Source organism: Pantherophis guttatus, chromosome 4, assembly GCF_059756535.1.
Source record: "Pantherophis guttatus breed Tessera chromosome 4, ASM5975653v1, whole genome shotgun sequence".
Lineage (NCBI taxonomy): Eukaryota > Metazoa > Chordata > Lepidosauria > Squamata > Colubridae > Pantherophis > Pantherophis guttatus.
In genome coordinates, this window is record NC_142066.1 from 102,510,334 (window position 1) to 102,529,010 (window position 18,677).

The window sequence follows — 18,677 nt, forward strand, 5'->3', positions numbered from 1 at the left end:
AAGAATGAATAAAGTTTTGTTTTAAAATTAAAAAAAAAATCTTAAAAGATGATGCAGTAAAAGTGCTACACTCAATTTGCCAGCAAATATGGAAAACTCAACCGGCCCTCTCAATTCCTGGCAAATAGATGGGGAAGAAATGGAGGTAGTGACCTTTTCCAGCATTGGAAAAGATCAGTTTACATTCCAATTGCAAAGAAAGGCAATGCCAAAGAATGTTCAATTGCATGTTCAATTGGAATCGTACCATTGCACTCATTTCACATGCTAGGAAAGTTATACTTAAAATCCTACAAGCTAGGCTCCAGCAGTATGTGGATCGAGAACTACCAGAAGTACAGGCAGGATTTTGAAGAGGCAGAGGAACTAGAGATCAAATTGCCAACATACACTGGATCATGGAGAAAGCTAGGAAGTTCCAGAAAAACACCTACTTCTGCTTCATTGACTATGCTAAAGCCTTTGATTGTGTGGATCACAACAAATTGTGGCAAGTTCTTAAAGAGATGGGAGTACCGGACCATCTTATTTGTTTCTTGAGAAACCTATATGCGAGTCAAGAAGCAACAGTGAGAACTGGACATGGAACCACTGATTGGTTCAGAATTGGGAAAGGAGTCCAGCAAGACTGTATACTGTCACCCTGCCTATTTAACTTATATGCAGAGCACATCATGAGAAAGGCTAGATGAAACACAAGTTGGAGTTAAGATTGCCTGGAGAAATATCAACAACCTCAGATATGCAGATGATATCACTCTATTGGTAGAAAGTGAAGAGGAATTAAAGAGCCTCTTGATGCAGATGAAGAAGGAGAGTGCAAAAGTTGGCTTGAAACTCAACATTAAGAAAACTAAGATCATGGCATCCGGCCCTCTCAATTCCTGGCAAATAGATGGGGAAGAAATGGAGGTAGTGATAGATTTTATTTTCCTGGGATCCAAGATCACCGCAGATGGGGACTGCAGCCAAGAAATTAAACTGGGGCTCCAACTGGTGCAGAATGCGGCCGCGCGGGGGATTATGGGAGCGAGGGGTCACTCCCATGTGACACCTCTCCAGCGTGAGCTGCATTGGCTTCCAGTGGTCTTCCGGGTGCGCTTCAAGGTGTTGGTTACCACCTTTAAAGCGCTCCATGGCATAGGACCTGGGTATTTGCGGGACCGCCTTCTGCCGCCAATAGCCTCCCACCGACCAGTACGCTCCCACAGAGAGGGACTCCTCAGGGTGCCGTCAGCCAGGCAATGTTGTCTGGCGACCCCCAGGGGGAGGGCCTTCTCTGTGGCAGCTCCCGCCCTCTGGAACGATTTGCCCCCGGAGATAAGAAGGATATCGGATCTCCGGGTCTTTCGCCGTGCCCTGAAAACTTTTCTTTTCCATCAAGCAGGGCTGGCGTGAACCCCCCCCCTTTTTTAGTTTTTTAGTTGTTTAGCTTTAATCTGTCAATGGGTTTTAATTCGAATTGTTTTATAATTGGGCCAAAGTATATAATTCTTTTAATAATTTTAAATTTTGTATTGTTATGTGTTTTAGTTTTGGCTGTGCACCGCCCTGAGTCCACTAGGAGAAGGGCGGTATACAAATTGAATAAAATAAATAAATTAAATAAATAAAAGATGCTTGCTCCTGGGGAGGAAAGCTATGGCAAATCTAGACAGCATACTAAAAAACAGAGACATCATCCTGCCAACAAAAGTGCGTATAGTCAAGGTTATGGTGTTCCCAGTTGCAATGTATGGTTGTGAAAGTTGGACCATAAGAAAGGCTGAGCGCCAAAGAATTGAGGTCTTTGAACTATGGTACTGGAGAAGATTCCTGTGAATCCCTTGGACTGCAAGGCGATCGAAGTAAGATTTTACACTTAGACAAGAAAAACAAATGCACAGGTTTAGAATAGATGGTGCCTGGCTCAACTGGAAGTAACTGTGAGATGGATCTGTGAGATGGAAACTTATCAAACAGATCCAACGTATAAATAAGAAGAAATTTCCTGACAGTGAGAACAATTAATCAGAGGAATTTGATGCCTTCAGAAGTTGTGGGTGTACTATCTCTGGAGGTTTTAAAGAAGAAATTTGTTGGTTATAGTATAGGGTCTCATGCTTGAGCAGGGGTTAGGCTAGAAAACCTCCAAGGTCCCTTCCAACTCTGTTATTCTTTATAAATCTCTCCATTCAGTCTTACCAAGAGAATGTGATAAAACAATACTTGGAAATGTACATTGGGTCTTCTGATAGCAAAATCTCATCTTATTGGCTAGTATCAAGGGGAAGATGACTTTGAGAAAGCTTCCTCTCTCACCATAACATGCAAGACAAGGCAAGAACTGGCTGGGAGGGGAGGGGCGAGCAGAGGCCAGGCAAGGCGTGACATCAAGTTGGCCACGCCCACCCAGCCACATGACCACCCAGCCACACCCACTCAGCCACATGACCAGTCACATGACCACCCAGTCACATGACCACCCAGCCACACCCACCAAGCCATGCTCACAGAACTGGTTGTTAAAAAATTTGAATCCCACCACTGTTGGCAACTGACCCATACCAGTACCTTTTATAACCTCCTGACAAGCAAAACCAATGGGGAACTTACCAATGGGGGGTTATCAGCTAGTTCACTTAACAACTGGCTATGAAGATTATAAAATAAGGCAAAACTCACAATTGCAAATCCCAAGCATCACCCCAGGGCAACCACTGTGTCAAATCCCAACCACCATTCCAGGCCTTTGGGTTAATGGATTTATTGATTTCAAATGAATGTTTATTTTGATCCCCACCAGAGAAGTTGAGTGCAAATACCAACCACCATCCCAGGACAAACACAATTGCAAACCCTAACCATCAACACAGGGAAACCACAATGCTCATGTACAACAATCTACCTTTATTCAAGCACATTTATTCAAATATAGTCATGTCATCTTCTGGAACATTGTTATGACTCTCCAAACTCCGGATTCCGGCCTGAATGTCTTATGACTCCATTTCCTGCAAAACCTTTGATCCCAATCTCTGATGTCTAGCAATAAGGACTCCTCAAATGAGCACTTCTTGTCCATGTAGCCTGCTCGTAGTGCATTGGCAACACATGTGTCAGAGATTTTATCCCATGCATTCTTCACCCAAGTCACGACTTCTGGCAGGTTGGGCTTCACAAAGTTTCCTTGATTTCGCTCCATTCTGTTTTCAGTGTAACTATTGATTTGCCTGCGAAGATGATCCTTGAATGGCTTGTTTATTGCGGTGTCCAGAGTCCGGAGATATGCCATTATTCCTGCAGGAATCATTATTTGGTCCATTCTTCTCTGTACAAGGAACTTCTTCATGTCTCTAGCACAGTGAGTGCTGGCTGAATCCCAGACAAGCAGACTTCTTTGGCGACCTCGCACAACAAGTGGCAGCATTAAATCAACCCACTTCCATATAACTCCTTGTGTGCATCAGGTCTTTTCCGTTTCAAGAACACAAATCCCTGAAACACGTTCAATCTTTTCTTTCTTGCCCTTGGTGATGATTAGAGGTGGGGCTTTGTTTCTATCCAAACGAATTGCCAAAATGCAGGTAGCGTGTGCACTTTCGTAACCTGTAGAGGGAATGTAGATTGATGTGGCATCCCTCTGATCAATTGTGGTTTGATACCCTTGGCCGATAAACACTGCAGTTTCATCCATGGCAATCATGTTGGAGAGTTGGTAATTGGAAAAGTCAATGCCATCAACAAAGGTCTTGAATGCAAGTGCATGTATGATAAGTTCAGCATCCTCCAGCTTGAACAGTATAGTTGATCTTAAAAACAGTTCATATCACTGAAGGAAGCCATCTAGTCAGTATTGTGATGCTTTGAATTCTTCCTGGGAAATTTCTAAGTGTGGTGCCATTGCAAGGGCAAATGCTTGGATATCAGCCCTGCGCACAACTAAAGACTTTGCTCTCCTGTCAGCAATCCATTCAGAGATCTGGTCTTCAAGTTCAGGAACAATTATTGCCGACCTGATTCTACCTTGCACTTCTTAGAATTTTCTTCGTGCACCTGTTGACTGAGGTTATTGTACTCTTCTCTATATTTTCGGACGATACGGAGATCCAATTTGTTCTCTTTAGAGAAAGCCGTAAGATTCTTGCCCTGAGAGTCCTCAACGATTCCTTTCTTGAACTAGACAGAATAGCTCTTTCTTTTGGCACTCATATTGTCTGTTGGTCAAAATAAACATTCACTTTAAAATCAATAAATTCATTAACCCATTAATCCAAAGGCCTGGGGTGGTAGTTGGGATTTGACACAGTGGTTGCTGTGGGGTGGTGCTTGGGATTTGTAATTGTGAGTTTTGCCTTATTTTACAACCTTTGTAGCCAGTTATTAAGTAAACCAGCTGGTAACCTCCCATTCTAAGTTCCCCATTGATTTTGCTTGTTAGGATGTCGCAAAAGGTACTGGTATGGGTCAGTTGCCATGAGTTGCTTCTCATGTTAACTATGTGACACTGTCAATGCATGGCTTGGAGCCAGATCTGCTGGTTAGCAAAGATATGCAGGCTCTGAAAACAGCAGCAGATCAGCTCTTTCACAGAGGCCGTTAGGCTCCAAAAGCAGTGGCAGATCTGTTTAGCGAAGACATGCAGGCTCCAAAAGTGGCAAATGATCAGCTGTTTCGCGGAGGCCGTTCAGGCTCCAAAAGCAGCAGCAGATCTGTTTAGCAAAGACATGCAGGCTCCGAAAGCAGCGGCAGATCACCTGTTTCACAGTGGCACCTTAGGGAGTTCTTCCCCACTCGCCTTCATCCCCGCAACTCCTCACCTCGTGTCATGTCATTGCAAGTAACCAAAGGAAATGGTGGGCGCCAGCTGTGACGGCACTTGAATAGGTCTTATTTTGGGGGTTAGCTTATATTTAGCGCATGAGCCAATAAGGTGATAGGGCTTACTTTTGGGGGGGGGGTCTATTTTCAGGGAAACATGGTATTTCTCACATTACTTTTTGATTTTAAAAAATCTACAAGAGGTGAAATACAAAAAATACAAAAGGGCCTGGTGGCTCAGCAGACTGATAGCATTGTGATTAACACCAGCTGCCTGCAATTACTGTAAGTTCAAATCTCACCAGGCTCAAGGTTGACTCAGCCTTCCATCCTTTCTAAGGTAGGTAAATTGAGGACCCAGTTTGTGGGGGCAATAAGCTGACTTTGTATAAATATACAAAAGGATGAAGGCTATTGCTTAACGCATTGTAAGCCGCCCTGAGTCTCCGGAGAAGGGCGGCATATAAATCAAATTTAAAATATATATATATATAAACTTTGTCCATAATTTTAGTTGGGTGTACTCTGGATTTAAAGCAAGCGGCAATACCAGCTTTATAAAACAGACAGACTCAAATAATAATAAGATCATCTAGTCCAAACTCCTATCTACACAGGACGTGCACTTCTATAGTATTCCAACAGCTAAGCATGAAATAAAGATAATAAAGATAATATTTTCTTAAGAATCTCATAGTGGAGGTTAAGTAAGATAATCTGTTCTATATCTAATAACTCATCACATGGATAGTTTTTTCTATTATTTAATTAAAAACTTGTAATATGAACAAACATTACAAGCTTCTTCTGTGTGTAACTTCTGAGCTCAGCACAGGCTCCCCTCAGGGCTGCGTGCTCAGCCCCTTCCTGTACTCACTGTATACAGAGGTGAAATCCAAATTTTTTCCCTACCTAGGGAAAGTAGGCGTGGCTTGGTAGGCATGGCAGGGAAATGATATTGCAAAATCTCCATTCCCACCCCACTCTGGGGCCAGCCAGAGGTGGTATTTGCCGGTTCTCTGAACTACTCAAAATTTCCACTACTGGTTCTCCAGAACCCGTTAGAACCTGATGGATTTCACCCCTGACTGCATATCCTCAGATCCAACTAACATCATAATAAAGTTTGCAGACGACCCAATAGTGTTGGGGCTTATAACTAGAGGGGACGAATCAGCATACAGGGAAGAAGTCCAGAAAGTATCCATATGGTGTTCAAAAAACAATTTACATTTAAATACTAGCAAGACCAAGGAGATGGTGCTAGATTTCCGGAAGCACAGAGAACCTGCCACATTGTATATCGAGGGGGGCTGTGCGGAGAGGGTTTCCTCTTTTAAATTCTTCAGAGTGCTCATTAGTCACGATCTCACCTGGAAAAACAATATGTCCCTGGTGGTTAGAAAGTGTTGTGGCCCGCCAGCGGCCTGTGCGGATTGTTGCTGATCCCGACAAGGAGGCTGGTGTGGTGTCGCGCCAGCAGCCTGGGCAGCCGGCGCTCAAGTAGGACAGCGAGGAGGCTGAAGAAGATGTGGTGCCAGAGACAGAGATTCAGCCAGGGCCTTCAGAATCTCCAGAGGCTCCTTCAAGTGAAGAGGATGAAGTAGAGAAGCCTCTTCTCAATGCACGAGCACACAGAGCTGCCAAAAGGCAGGAGTGGTTACTCAGGAGGAAGTCTCCTCGAGAGTAAAGGCTTGGGGCTAATTGGCCACTCCCTTAGCCTATTTAAGTTTGCACACAGCTTGTAAACGTTGCAGAAAACAACGCATGTTCGCTTGCTGGTCATTGAACGTGGATTGTCTTTGCAAACCTTGCTTCTGGGCTAATTGCCAACTCTTGTAAGACTTTATCTAATCTGCGGAATTTCTGGTAGGTTGTTAAGGATATTTTATTAACAGCCTGCATTTGCAAAAGACTGTGTTTGTAGTAAACCAAGTTGTTCGGAGTTTTGTGTGTGCTACATTCCTTGGGATCTGTAGCTGGGGCAGAACACAAAGGCTCAATGGAGACTTCATTTCCTCAGAGTCCTGTGGAACAATGTTGATGACTTCTTTCTATCGGACTATGATAGAAAGTGTCCTCACATATGTATAACAGTATGATATGCTGGTCTAACAGCTGCAGACAGGAAGACACTACAGAGAGTTTTCAATTCGGCACAAGAAACCATTGGTTGCCCTCTAACACCACTGGATGACATCACCAGGTCTCGCTGTTTCAGCAGAGTAAGGAAGATACTTAGGGATGATTCACACCCTGGCCAGTGTCTCTTTTCGCTTCTACCATCAGGCAGAAGATATCAAAGCATAGCCAGCCGAACAAACAGGTTTAAAAACAGCTTCTACCCAGGGGCTGTAAGACTCTTAAACACAATCACAATCACTCCACGCATATGCGGAAATGTATGTCTAGTCTTTTTTCCCCAATTACTTGTATAGGGATTGTTCTCTATACTATTTATGTTGTTTTGTATTTCTGTTATGGATTGCACCAGATAGGCTAAACCAATTTTGTGTATATATGATGTACAATGACAATAAAGGCTATACTATACTTCTTAAAGATGGCTATCATATAATCATTTCATGTTTATATGTTGTCATTATTTCTTCACCATATTTATACCAAACACTAGCAATCTTTTTCTTCATAGGACTTGCCTCCAGATCCCTTCCCATATCTATAATAATCCTTCATCTATGTTGCAACCAAGGAAGTTGCCTCCATCCATGTATACCATAGCTGAAACATACTAAGTTTAGCTTCTCCTTCCTCTTGTCTCAGTGCAGAAATTAAAACAATCTAGTGAAGAAGGAATGGAATAATCTTTATTTCTATCCCCAATCCTCTCCCTTATCCCTGTGGAAGTTCTGAGCATCCTTTGCTACCAATAAAATTATTATCATCATTCATTGGCACATTAACATCCAGAGATCCTAGCAAAGGTTGCCTGGTTGACACTGATGTAGTTTCCCAGAATAGCTGCTTCTCCTTTGCCAAGACTCTGAATTTTGATCTGATGCTGGCTATGATCAACTAAAGGACAAAGGTTTAAATGTGAAGGTACAAGAAATTAGTGTTAGGTAAACACAATTTAGCCTTTTTGAACAGATACACATGAAACAAGATATAAATCACACAGACTTATATGAAAGGGATCAGAAAATTATCTAAATGTTTTGATTATCCATCACATTAAAGCAATATGTGGTTTTCTTGGACTTGATTAAATATAATGTACCACAAAAACTAATGCCAAACAAACAGCATTTTTCTTTTATGGAAGCTATATCTTCTTCAGTAAAAAATATTTCATTATGTGCCTTTACATTTTAGATGTAAAAATCTAAAAATGCTAGGCAATCAAATCCAAGCATCATCTCTAACAGCAGATAATAATTGTATTATTTTTTTATTATCCTAAGTTATTATGAAAAAACAGCAGGTTGATGAATGTGGCTGGTTGTATTTTATCTACTGATATAAGTGATACAGGAAAAGCTTATCATGACAACGCAACCCATGGTTTTGTTTTTGTTATTATTATTTTTTGCTGTGAAAAATAAACCAGATTCAGGGAAAAAGAACAAGCATTCTGAATTATTACTGGCTTATAGGGCCATCTTGTTTGGACCAACCTAACCAGAGATTCTGGAATTTATATATTATAGCTGTCTGCAACTTATTAGCATTACATAAAATTGGAGGGGAGAGGCTGAATCACCCATTACCTTGCTAGTTCATAGTAAGTTAGGAATTCTGAATTATTGTTATGTCCAAATATAATTTACAATTGCTCTGATGTAACATAAGCTTTGAGTGTCACGTTGCTTCACATTCACAGAAAAGAAAGATCAGAAAATATATTTTTATGTGTTAAATTTATATTTACCGACAAAGAAATAAAGGGAGATAAATATAAATTTCTTTGCAGGAGCCTGCAAAGGCTCCTGGATTGGGGTTGAAAGGCAAAAGCGGAAGCAGTATGCTCCATCCCATATTTAAGTAGACCAGGTTGCCCTGATAAAAAACATATTTTAATGTGTCTCAAATTAACTTATTTGAAAGCTGAGCTGCATTGTTTTGTGTTGTTTTTAGGAATTTAGAAATACAATCATTATGTTACTACTGTATTTTTGTATATGATTTAACATTTTTATTTTTAATATTCTATATAGTTTTGGGATAAATGAATTCTATTTGTAAATTTACTTTCCTGCTTTTTTCTAATTTTTGTACCTTAAGAAAATAAAACAATATTTTGAAACAACATTAATTGCCACTTGATTCCTAAGCATGATTTTTTTGGTTGGCGTAAGATTAATAAAAAAGATTAATGGAATCCATGGTACTATGCACAGAACGTTTCATCCAATTTCAGTATCAGAGATGGATATAATTGACTTTCTTTTCCTTCATTCACTGATTTAATACATACAAATGTTTTCATCAGTTTCTTCTGCAAAAATCTAAATAAATATTTTCCAGCTGAAATATAATAAATAAAAGAACTATAGCTGGATGTTTAGATTAAACAACAAAGAAAAAGTGTACCTCAAGCTCCATTTCTCTCCGATTAATATCATCTGTAGATTGATTCAACTTTTCTAGTTCTCCCTAGAAGAAAGTCAAAATAATACGTTGAGTAATAAGACACTGAGGGGGCCATGGAAGGAATCAAGTTATTAAGTGTCATCTGGCAATTCAAAGAGAGGCCGCCAATGGAATGTTAAATGGAAACAGAAGGATAGAAAACATTTAAAAGTAAAACTGAACTTTAGTTTAGCTAGGCTGCTTGAAAGAGCAGAAACAGAGACCAGACAGCTTTTGAAGTTTAATTTTTAACATAATTGTAATTTCAGTTTCAGGGTTTTTTTCTATTACTATTGAAGCTCTACATAATTATTTAGTGTGGCACTATTAGCAAAATAACAAATGATCAAATAGACATACGATTGTGAAAAAATTGGGATTAAAAATACAACATATTCTCCTAGTTCTTGAAGGCTCTAAGTGTTTGGTTCCAATAGTAAATAAATTCCATGCAAAAGTCATAGCATAAAATACTAAAATATTTTTATATTTATTATATTTTTACCCTGTCATGGTTTTAAGGAGAATAAGACAATGTACGTATTCCTCTCACATTCTCTCTAAAAAAGTAAAAAGACTCCCTGAACTACAGCTTTACTTCTAGTAAGAGAGAGACTGGACAAAGCTCACATGGCTATCAAGGTTCTTGATTGAATTCCTTCTCCTGACTTAAGTCATAGGTGTCTGCATGATGTTTGTATGGCAGAGAAGGGGATAAGTATGTCGCATGTGTTATGAAATCATGAATGATGTAATTTGCATTATTTTCACAGTGATGCCACATTATACATTTTATCATTCCTTGTATTAGTATACATTCCTTGTAATATTATAACTAGAGGTTGCATTTCTAGATTTTTAGTCCTCTGCGATTCGAAAAAATAGGGAAAACAAAGATTTTCAGATGCTTCTCTTTCACTTGTTTACTAATTGTTACAATATTCAGAAAGAGTGCCAATAATATAGACAAGGAGATGTTTGAACAGATAAATGTACTCAAAAGCTATTTTCAAATTTTTATTTTTTATTTTTTGTCCTACTGCCAGTATTTGTCTATAAGAAAAATACAACCATTTTAAATGCACTTAAGGAATTTTAAAACAGAACCAATTTTGTGTAGGGGTTAAAATGCTGACCTAAAAACCATGAGGCTGTGAGTTCTAATCTGGTTTGAAAAGTTATGATATGGGTGACTTTGAGCCACTTACTCTCCCTCAGCTCAACCCACCTCATAGAGTTACTATTGCAGGGAAATTAAGAGGAAGGAGTACAGATAGTCTAAACTTACAACCATTCATTTAGCAACTGTTCAAAGTTACAACAGCAATGAAAAAAATTAATTACAACCGGTCTAATTTTATGACCATTGCAACATCTCTGCAGTCATATGATCAAAATTGAAGCATTTAGCAACTGGCGTGTATTTATGATGAATACAGCATCCTGGAGTCATGTGGTCACAATTTGGGACCTTCTCAGCCAATTTGACAAAGTTAATTAGGGAAGCTGAGTTTGCTTAACAACCACCTGATTCTTAACAACCATGATAAAAAAAGGTCAAATTGGTTGCAACTTATTTAACCATCTTGCTTCTGATCTCAATTGTCTTAAGTCAAGGATAACTGGTATTCTGGCCTCAAGTTACTTATAAAGTAATAAAAGTAAAAGTAAAAAAATCTACTACATAAATAACTAACTATAAAGGAACAAAATCTCCTTCAGGTCAGGGATTAGCAGGGAGGGAGGGAAAGGAGATAAAGCTTCATCTTTCAAACAATGTTTTGGATCATTTGCAGTCCATTGCTTTTTATTTTAACTTTGCTTCCCTGTCTATGGAAAGGTGTTATGAAACTCTACTGAAAGGAATACATGCAGTGAATTGCCAATGTAATTGGCTGGTAAACATTTTCCATCCATGGCAATATCATGATTATTGTTACCAACTCCAATCTGATAAAATGAAGGAAGTTCTTATATTTATTGGCATGAGTATCATAAAAATGAAATACAGCATTTTTTTGTTTAAAAAAAAGTGAACTGTAAAAGCAATCAGGATTTTATTCATAACAAAGGCCACCTAAGTGTCTTCCAGGGAGTTTAAGGAATAAATTAAGGGGGAAAGCAAATTCCAAAAAATAAATCACAAAATCACAAAAATCACAGAATAATTACAAACCACTGCCAACAAAATGAAACCAAGATTGAGACACTGGCATCACTGAATGAATCCATTTGTGCCAGACAACTGGCAATATAAATCTTTTAGTGGGCAACAGATCTGCCACAGAAGAATCACATTAGAGAAGGAATTTCGTAGAAAATGTGCAATGATTATGCTATTTAAAAAGTGCCATTTCCTTAGTCACCAATAAATCATTCTTCTGATTCCCAAACTGGCATTTCCACTGACTACCTTCACAAATTGGTCAAGTTTGTAGTAGGGAAGGAGATGCTTCCTACAACTTTGCCAATTTTGGCAGGAATGGGAAAAGTGAGAGATTGTAACAGATAGAATATATAACATTCCTTCCTATGTATTCTGTCAGAGTGACATCAGTCTTTATGTTAACCTCCCCAACCTGATCCTTTAAGTAGGGATGAAATTCACTTACCTTCCCTACCCATTCGCAAATGCACATGCACCGTCGTCCGCCCATGCACAAAGTCTTCTGTGCATGAAAACTGTCGCAAAAAAGGGACATCATGTCCGCATGGGTGGATGGAACCTCCCGCAGCTGCCGCTACTGGTTCGTCCGAGCCAGATAAAACCAGCTGAATTTCACCCCTGCCTTCAATTTACGTAAATCTGCATCTATTAAGAGGCCTTGCCAACAGCCTTCTGGCTCTGGTAAAGATGTCTTTTGCTCAAGTCAAACTATCACACATACACTTTTATTGGCAATGATATGAAACTGATTTGCCACCCTCCTTTTTCCAGGATGATTTTTTTTGTCCATCTTTATGGCTTTGGGATTTCATAGCTGTTTTCCATCCAGGCACCAACCCACTTTTCAAGGTCACCTGAGATCTGCAGACCAGCTTGGGTAAGATCTGAACCACTACAACACATCAGAGTTTGAGGACATCCAGAGACTGAAACTTTCATGACAGGGTCACTTGACATTTAGAACAGGAGTTACCAACAATGATTAAGTATTGCCTTTTAATAGAACTACAGCAAGATCCTGCAGATGGATTAAATTACCCCCAAGGCCCTTTCCAATCTTTTCTAACTTGCCCCCAATCTTTTAGGGTCTTTCTAGCCCAGGCGCGGCATCCCTTGGTGGTATCCCATCTCCTTTTCGACCCACCTCCCGGTTCGCGTAGCTCCGCCATGCTAAAAGAATATGTAAAGATAAAAACGGATTGCGGAGAGGAGCTGAATCCAGGAAACTGGAGCAAACTGCGAAAGGAAGGATCCGCCTCGCAAAAGAAAATGCCGCTCCGTGGAGGAAGAATAAAGCCCCTTTAGAAACGGGAGCATCTTTCCTTCGCAATGAGTTCCTCCAGCCAGCTGCAGAAAGACTTCGCCGGAAATCTAATAAAGCCAAAGCCAAAAACAGGGGGGAAAACCCACCACCATCAAAATAACGGGGTACAACAGATAGGAAAACGCCCGAGGGAGAAAAAGCGAAATATATTCACGAAGAGTCAAAGAAACTAACCAAGGGTTTACAACGCGCGCTTACTTCGTAATTACAGACCTGCTCGGGCCCCGATCCTATCACCCCACCCACTTTCCACTGCAATCGCGCTTCTGGGACCACCCCCAAAGATCTCGGGTAGGGCGATCGGAGGCTCCGCTTACTTGAATCCTGGGGTCCACTTCTTCCTCTTCTTCCGGGGGCTGCAGCGGACTCCCTTCCTCCGCCGCGGTCCTCTTAGAGCCAGGATCCATGTTGGCTGAGCGTGATTTGCCGATCCAGAGAAGGAAACTGATCCTACCTCTGCGCTTTGGGGAGCTGAGGGGCCGCCGCCAAGCTGCTCCAGCAACCTAGGTTCCACTGGTAGACTGCGCCGCCACTGCGCGGTGGTCTGACCCTTTTGCTCCTCGGCGCGAGGCTGCGCCAGAAAGTAGGAAATGCTTCTCCGTTAGCGAAAAGGGGAAGGAAATGTGCCTCGCCCCCTTGCTGCCGCCGCAACTGCTGTTATTAAAGCGGCGGCGGTGCAGTCACAGAGTGGCTCTGACTCTCCTTGACACCTATATGCGAGTCCCACTATATCAGGCGCCTCCTTCCCCGAAGCAATTAAAGCAAGGCTTCTGAAGAAGAATACAATAGCCGCAACAAAGCGGTTAAATGCAGTTAAGTAATACAAGCTCCCCCCCCCCCGCCCATTCGGTTCTTTTAGTGCTGCAGAATTGCTCCCCTCTGCCTGGGATCGCTTCGGCAATCCTCACGTATTACCAGCCTACTCGTTACCCCGCGAACTAGGAGGTCCCAGACTCACGCACTCGAGTGTCCTGGGAAGCCATCCTCGCTGTTTTCTGGCCAACCTGCAAGGAGATTGGTGGGCGCCTGACAGGTTTAAAAGACTCGAGATGGCCCGGAAGCTTTTGCTGAGGACAGTTGCTTCACTAGGCACACAGCTAATTGCCATCAGCACGTAGGTGTGCACTGCAAGTAGGGAATGAATGTAGACAGTGGTGGGATTCAAATAATTTAACAACCGGTTCTCTGCCCTAATGATTTCTTCCAACAACCAGTTCACCAAACTGCTCAGAAAGTTAACAACCGCTTCTCCCTAAGTGGTGCAAACGGGATGAATCCCTCCACTGGATGTAGACCTACTGCAGGTAAACAGCCATTGATTGGTTGATTGATTTGTACATCACAGTAGCAGAAATGCTACTCTGGGTAGTTTACAATAATGAATACAAAATCACATCACACCAACAATGAAAAAGTCAACAAGAACAAAAGCCACAATTAGAGCACATCAAGAAGTACTTGCCCCCAGCCAAATCATAAAGTCTTCCTGAAGGCTAAGGGAGAAAGATCCTTCCACCAAACTCATCAAAATGAAAGAGAGGAGTGTAAGCAACTTTTTTGTAAAGTCCCTTAGTTTTTAAGACCTGGGTAGGGAAGTGGTCAACTTTCAGATATTCCTGAATTATAAATCCCAGAAACTAATAGTCTGAGGGATGTTGGGAATTATGGTTCTGTAAAATAATGCAAAGAGCCATTATCTATATACACCATGAGTAATTTTTAATTTGGGGTTTATTCAAGACAATTTTTCTGAGTTCAGATAACAGTATATTACTTAATATATTTAGCTAAAATAGGATGATCAAAGATAATATTTTCTGGGTCAGTCACCAGGACCAGAGGTTTAGTCTTCCAAGCTTTCTGACTTGTGCTGGAGCCCATCCTCAAGGAACTTCTCTCTTACTAGAATGTGTGGTGTGTGACACACACTAATGAGAAAGAAGTTCCCTGAGAATGGCTACAGCCCAACTGAAAGGTTGGAAAACTAAACCTCTGGTCCTGGTGACTGACCCAGATTGGATCCTGCAACATTATCCTGAGACACGTATTTCATTTGTGAGATATTTCATTTAATGTGTCATGCAATGCATTAAACAATTACTTCTGAACTTGCAGATCCATAAACCGTGAATAATAGTGGCTGGACAGGGTAACTATATTCCCATAGTATTCTAACTCATGCTTTATTTAATAGTTTATGCCACACATAATTGCCTTACTTAACGTAACCTAGTAAATCAAAATACAGTTTATAAAACACATTGTATGAGTTCACACAGCACACTAAACCACAAATTCGTGAACTACCTTATGGCTCAGTATGGTACATAAACTCAATTAATAGATTGGAAGAAATTATTCTAAATTAAGGTTTCCTGGGCTATGAACATTCTTCCTTTTAAATCATCTAGATCAGGGATGCTAAACTGGCAGCCCATGGGCTGGATGTGTCATGTGCAGGCCACGTCCACCTTAGCTCCGCGAAGGGGAAAAACATTGTGATACATCACAGGACGGCAACGTGACGCCACGAGTTTGATACCCATCATCTAGACTCTAAATGTAGTACACAACAGAGCCCTTCTCTGGTGACTAGAAAGGTGCAAAAAGACTGTGCATATGTACTATACCAATTATTATTATATTATATTATAAACAATCTGTTTGATTACAAACTACTTTTTATGGAAAGTCATTTACTTAGATCTTTATTTTAAAAATCTCAGAAATATTGGGGCATTGAAGATGAACTATCATATCTCTTGTAGAAAATGAATATGCATATTACCAGTAAGACTATAATTTCCATATCAAAGACCATTTTGAAAAGGATTGGCTACAAAAAAAGTTTAGGGATGATTGGAGAAATGACAATTGTTATTGAACATGTCCTACTGTTTTTTCTGTAATCTTTTTTATACCTTTTTGATATTGTCTGATAACTAAGTAATAAAATGTATTATATTGTATTGTAGTACACAATAGAAATAGTACCTCATAGGTCATCTAGTCCAACCCCCTGCTCATGCAGGAGACCCTATGCCATTTCTGACAAGTGGCTGTCCAGTCTCTTCTTAAAAGTCTTCATCACATCACATCTTCATGTGACATGCCAGCAAAGTCAAGGTAGGCATTTTCTGAATTTTTGTCATGCTGAGTCCAAAAGATTTGCCATCAGTGGCCTAGTAGTATCAATGCAGTGCATAAAATGGCGTTCAAGTATATAAAGTGAATCTCCTTCCTCCTCCAAAATATAAAAATATCATAAAAATATGGCATGCCAAGCTCCTTGTCAACTGAAGCAGAATGTAATGCATTCTTTAGAATAAGTAGCACACATGTTCTTTATGCTTTTCCTGATTCATGTTGTTTCCTGATCATGAGAAAGCACCAACCCCTCTTTTTTTGTTTAATCAAAGATCTGGGTTATTTTAGGAGACTGCTAGATGAATATTAAAAATAATTCTAGTGGTCTTCCAAAATAATGTAGGACCCTGAAGATTCAAGTGTCTGCAGCTCTAAACAGCCAGTAGGAGTTGCAGCAATCCAACCTCCAACTCAACATTGTCACTGGGGCACTTCAGATTGTATGGCTTGGAAACTTCCGGTGGCTCCTTGGTGAGCGCCAGCCCTGGGACTCCATTAGAGCCGCTAGAACAGCGAAAATCAGCTGTCTAGCAGGTTTGAAAACTTTCCCCCTGGGAGAAGGGGAGAAAGAGAGCCGACAGGTGTGGGTAGAGCTCCCCAAGAGCCCCAGGTTTCTTTTTAAATCTGGGGCTTAAAGGGTGAGAGCTCCCCGGGAAGCCCGTCATTGCTCCGGACCCGGGATGTTTCTGCTTCAAGCAGAACCAGACGCCGCGACCACCCCAGCAACTCAATTAAAAAAAAAAAAAAGATTTTGGACTTGAAAGCTGGCAGAGCAAATACAGGAGAAACTAAAATTGCAAGTACTAAACTTTAACTCCGGAAAGCTTAGCACTTCCCTCTGAATTTCTATGGGAGAAAGAGAAAGTAAGATGGTGTTTGACTCTAACGGGGCGTGAAGAAGTGAAAGTTAGATACGAAGTATTATGCTGTGTTGAAAGCCCCTGTTTAAAAGAAGAGGATTTTATCTTAAAGGAGAAGGATTTAAAAATTATTTTTTTAAAAAAAAAGACTTGTACCACTTAAGGATTAGAATAATTGATTTAGTTGCTGGAAAAGTATAAAGTGAAAGTTTTATTGGGAGGGGGGAAAAAAAAGAAAAAAATGGCTGGCTTTTTTGAAAGTGATGAAGGCTTACCACTATATACATCAGTAAATACACAAATTCTGATTGTGGATCTCTTTAAAGAAATTTTAGAATTTACCTCCGTGATAATGGAAAGAATGGAAGGGTTTTTCAGGAAGGATTTTACTCAAACTCGCAACAAAGATACAAGAGAAGATACTGTATCGGTATTTCAGATGCCAAATAATAGTGAGTTGTTGAATGAAGAGGTGGGAGAAACAATCCAGTTCAATGTGCCTTTGGAAAATGGAATGGACGTTTTTCAAATTAAAAAGGAAAGGCTGAGAGGTTTGAAGGAGTGTAACCAGGAAATATTGAGAGAGATTTCTCCAGAGGCTATGACACAGTTAACTGGAAAATCGTTACAACTTTTTCATAAAAATGGACTCTCAATCACAGTTAAAGAGGTGTGTTTACTGAAAGGAACTACTTTGCGAAGAGAACAAGATTGTAAAGTACAGCAATTTCAGCAAATTCAAGTACTTATAAAAATAAAAGAAGGCGGAGGAATAAGACTGAAGAAGAAGGTTCGCAAAAAAGTCAGGAAAAAATGGAGATGGAAAAATTATAACCCTCCTTGTTGGGGAGGATAGTAATAGTGAAAATGAATGACACTACCTGTATTTAGGGATATGATTTGCTTTGAAAAGCTATATTATAGTGAAAATGAATGATTTACTTATATTTAGGGATATGATTTGTTCTGAAAAGTTATATTAAGTAATGCTATGTTTGAATTGTTACGGGCTACTGACCAAACTTTCACTTTTGTTTTGAAGTATATTTCAAGGAATGCTTTGTTTAAGAATTTATATAAGCTGATGGGTTAAAAGAAAAATATTGTGAAAGTAAAAGTTATGGATAGTGTAGATCGTTTAATATAAGTTTATGGGTTAGAAGAAGGGTATTATTTAAACTTTTATACTTTGTTTCAAATTACTTTAATGTTATATTGAAGAATGTTTTCTTGAAGAACAAATATAAACTTGTGGGTTATAAGGAAAATATAAGTGGTGCAAGGGTTGAAGGAAGATTTTTACAATATTTTTTATACATATTAAATAGTGAAGAGGGTATTTGACTACATGTAGTGGATTTGTAGAGAATAAGATGAGTAAGTTTATGTAAAGCTATTAAGTAAGGAATGTTTCCAGGAAGAATTAATATAAGTGTATGGGGTAAAAAGTAAAAATAAGGTTCTTACAATATATTTTATTTGAGATTGGTTAAAATATTTTGTTAATGTGTTAATATATGTAAGGGTTGGAAATGTGATGGTTAATTGTAATTGGGCTAATGTGTAATACTGGAAGAAAGAAGACTTGCTTATTATTGAAGAACGGACAAGAACGAAGGTGGATTGATTACTTTCAAGCAATAATTGGTTTAATTAGTTATATTTAGATTTGAACAAGGGAAGTTAAAGAGCAAGAGGGAGATAAATTTATAGATAGTTAGCCTATGTTATGTTTATGTTTGTTAAATGCTATACCCTGTATTGGCTCTGGGAAGTCCGGGGGGAG

The 18,677-nt window shown here is 39.8% G+C and overlaps 1 protein-coding gene across 7 annotated transcripts in view; it reads right to left on the reverse strand.

Annotated features, from left to right (window-relative positions):
* The window catches only part of SH3BP5 (SH3 domain binding protein 5), a 174,672-nt gene extending 160,559 nt beyond the window's left edge, over nucleotides 1-14,113 (reverse strand). The window contains exons 1-2 of one of the 7 annotated variants that reach the window (XM_060685855.2): nucleotides 13,202-14,113; nucleotides 9,355-9,417 (exon numbers count right to left, since the gene is read on the reverse strand). In XM_060685855.2, the coding sequence (XP_060541838.1) occupies nucleotides 9,355-9,417; nucleotides 13,202-13,291 (153 nt within the window). In that variant the 5' untranslated portion in view covers nucleotides 13,292-14,113. Of the gene's footprint in view, nucleotides 1-9,354; nucleotides 9,418-12,005 lie in introns of all 7 variants that reach the window. The other 6 variants (XM_087894218.1, XM_060685854.2, XM_060685857.2 and 3 more) reach the window with 6 other exon arrangements.
* Between the last annotated feature and the right edge of the window lie 4,564 nt (nucleotides 14,114-18,677).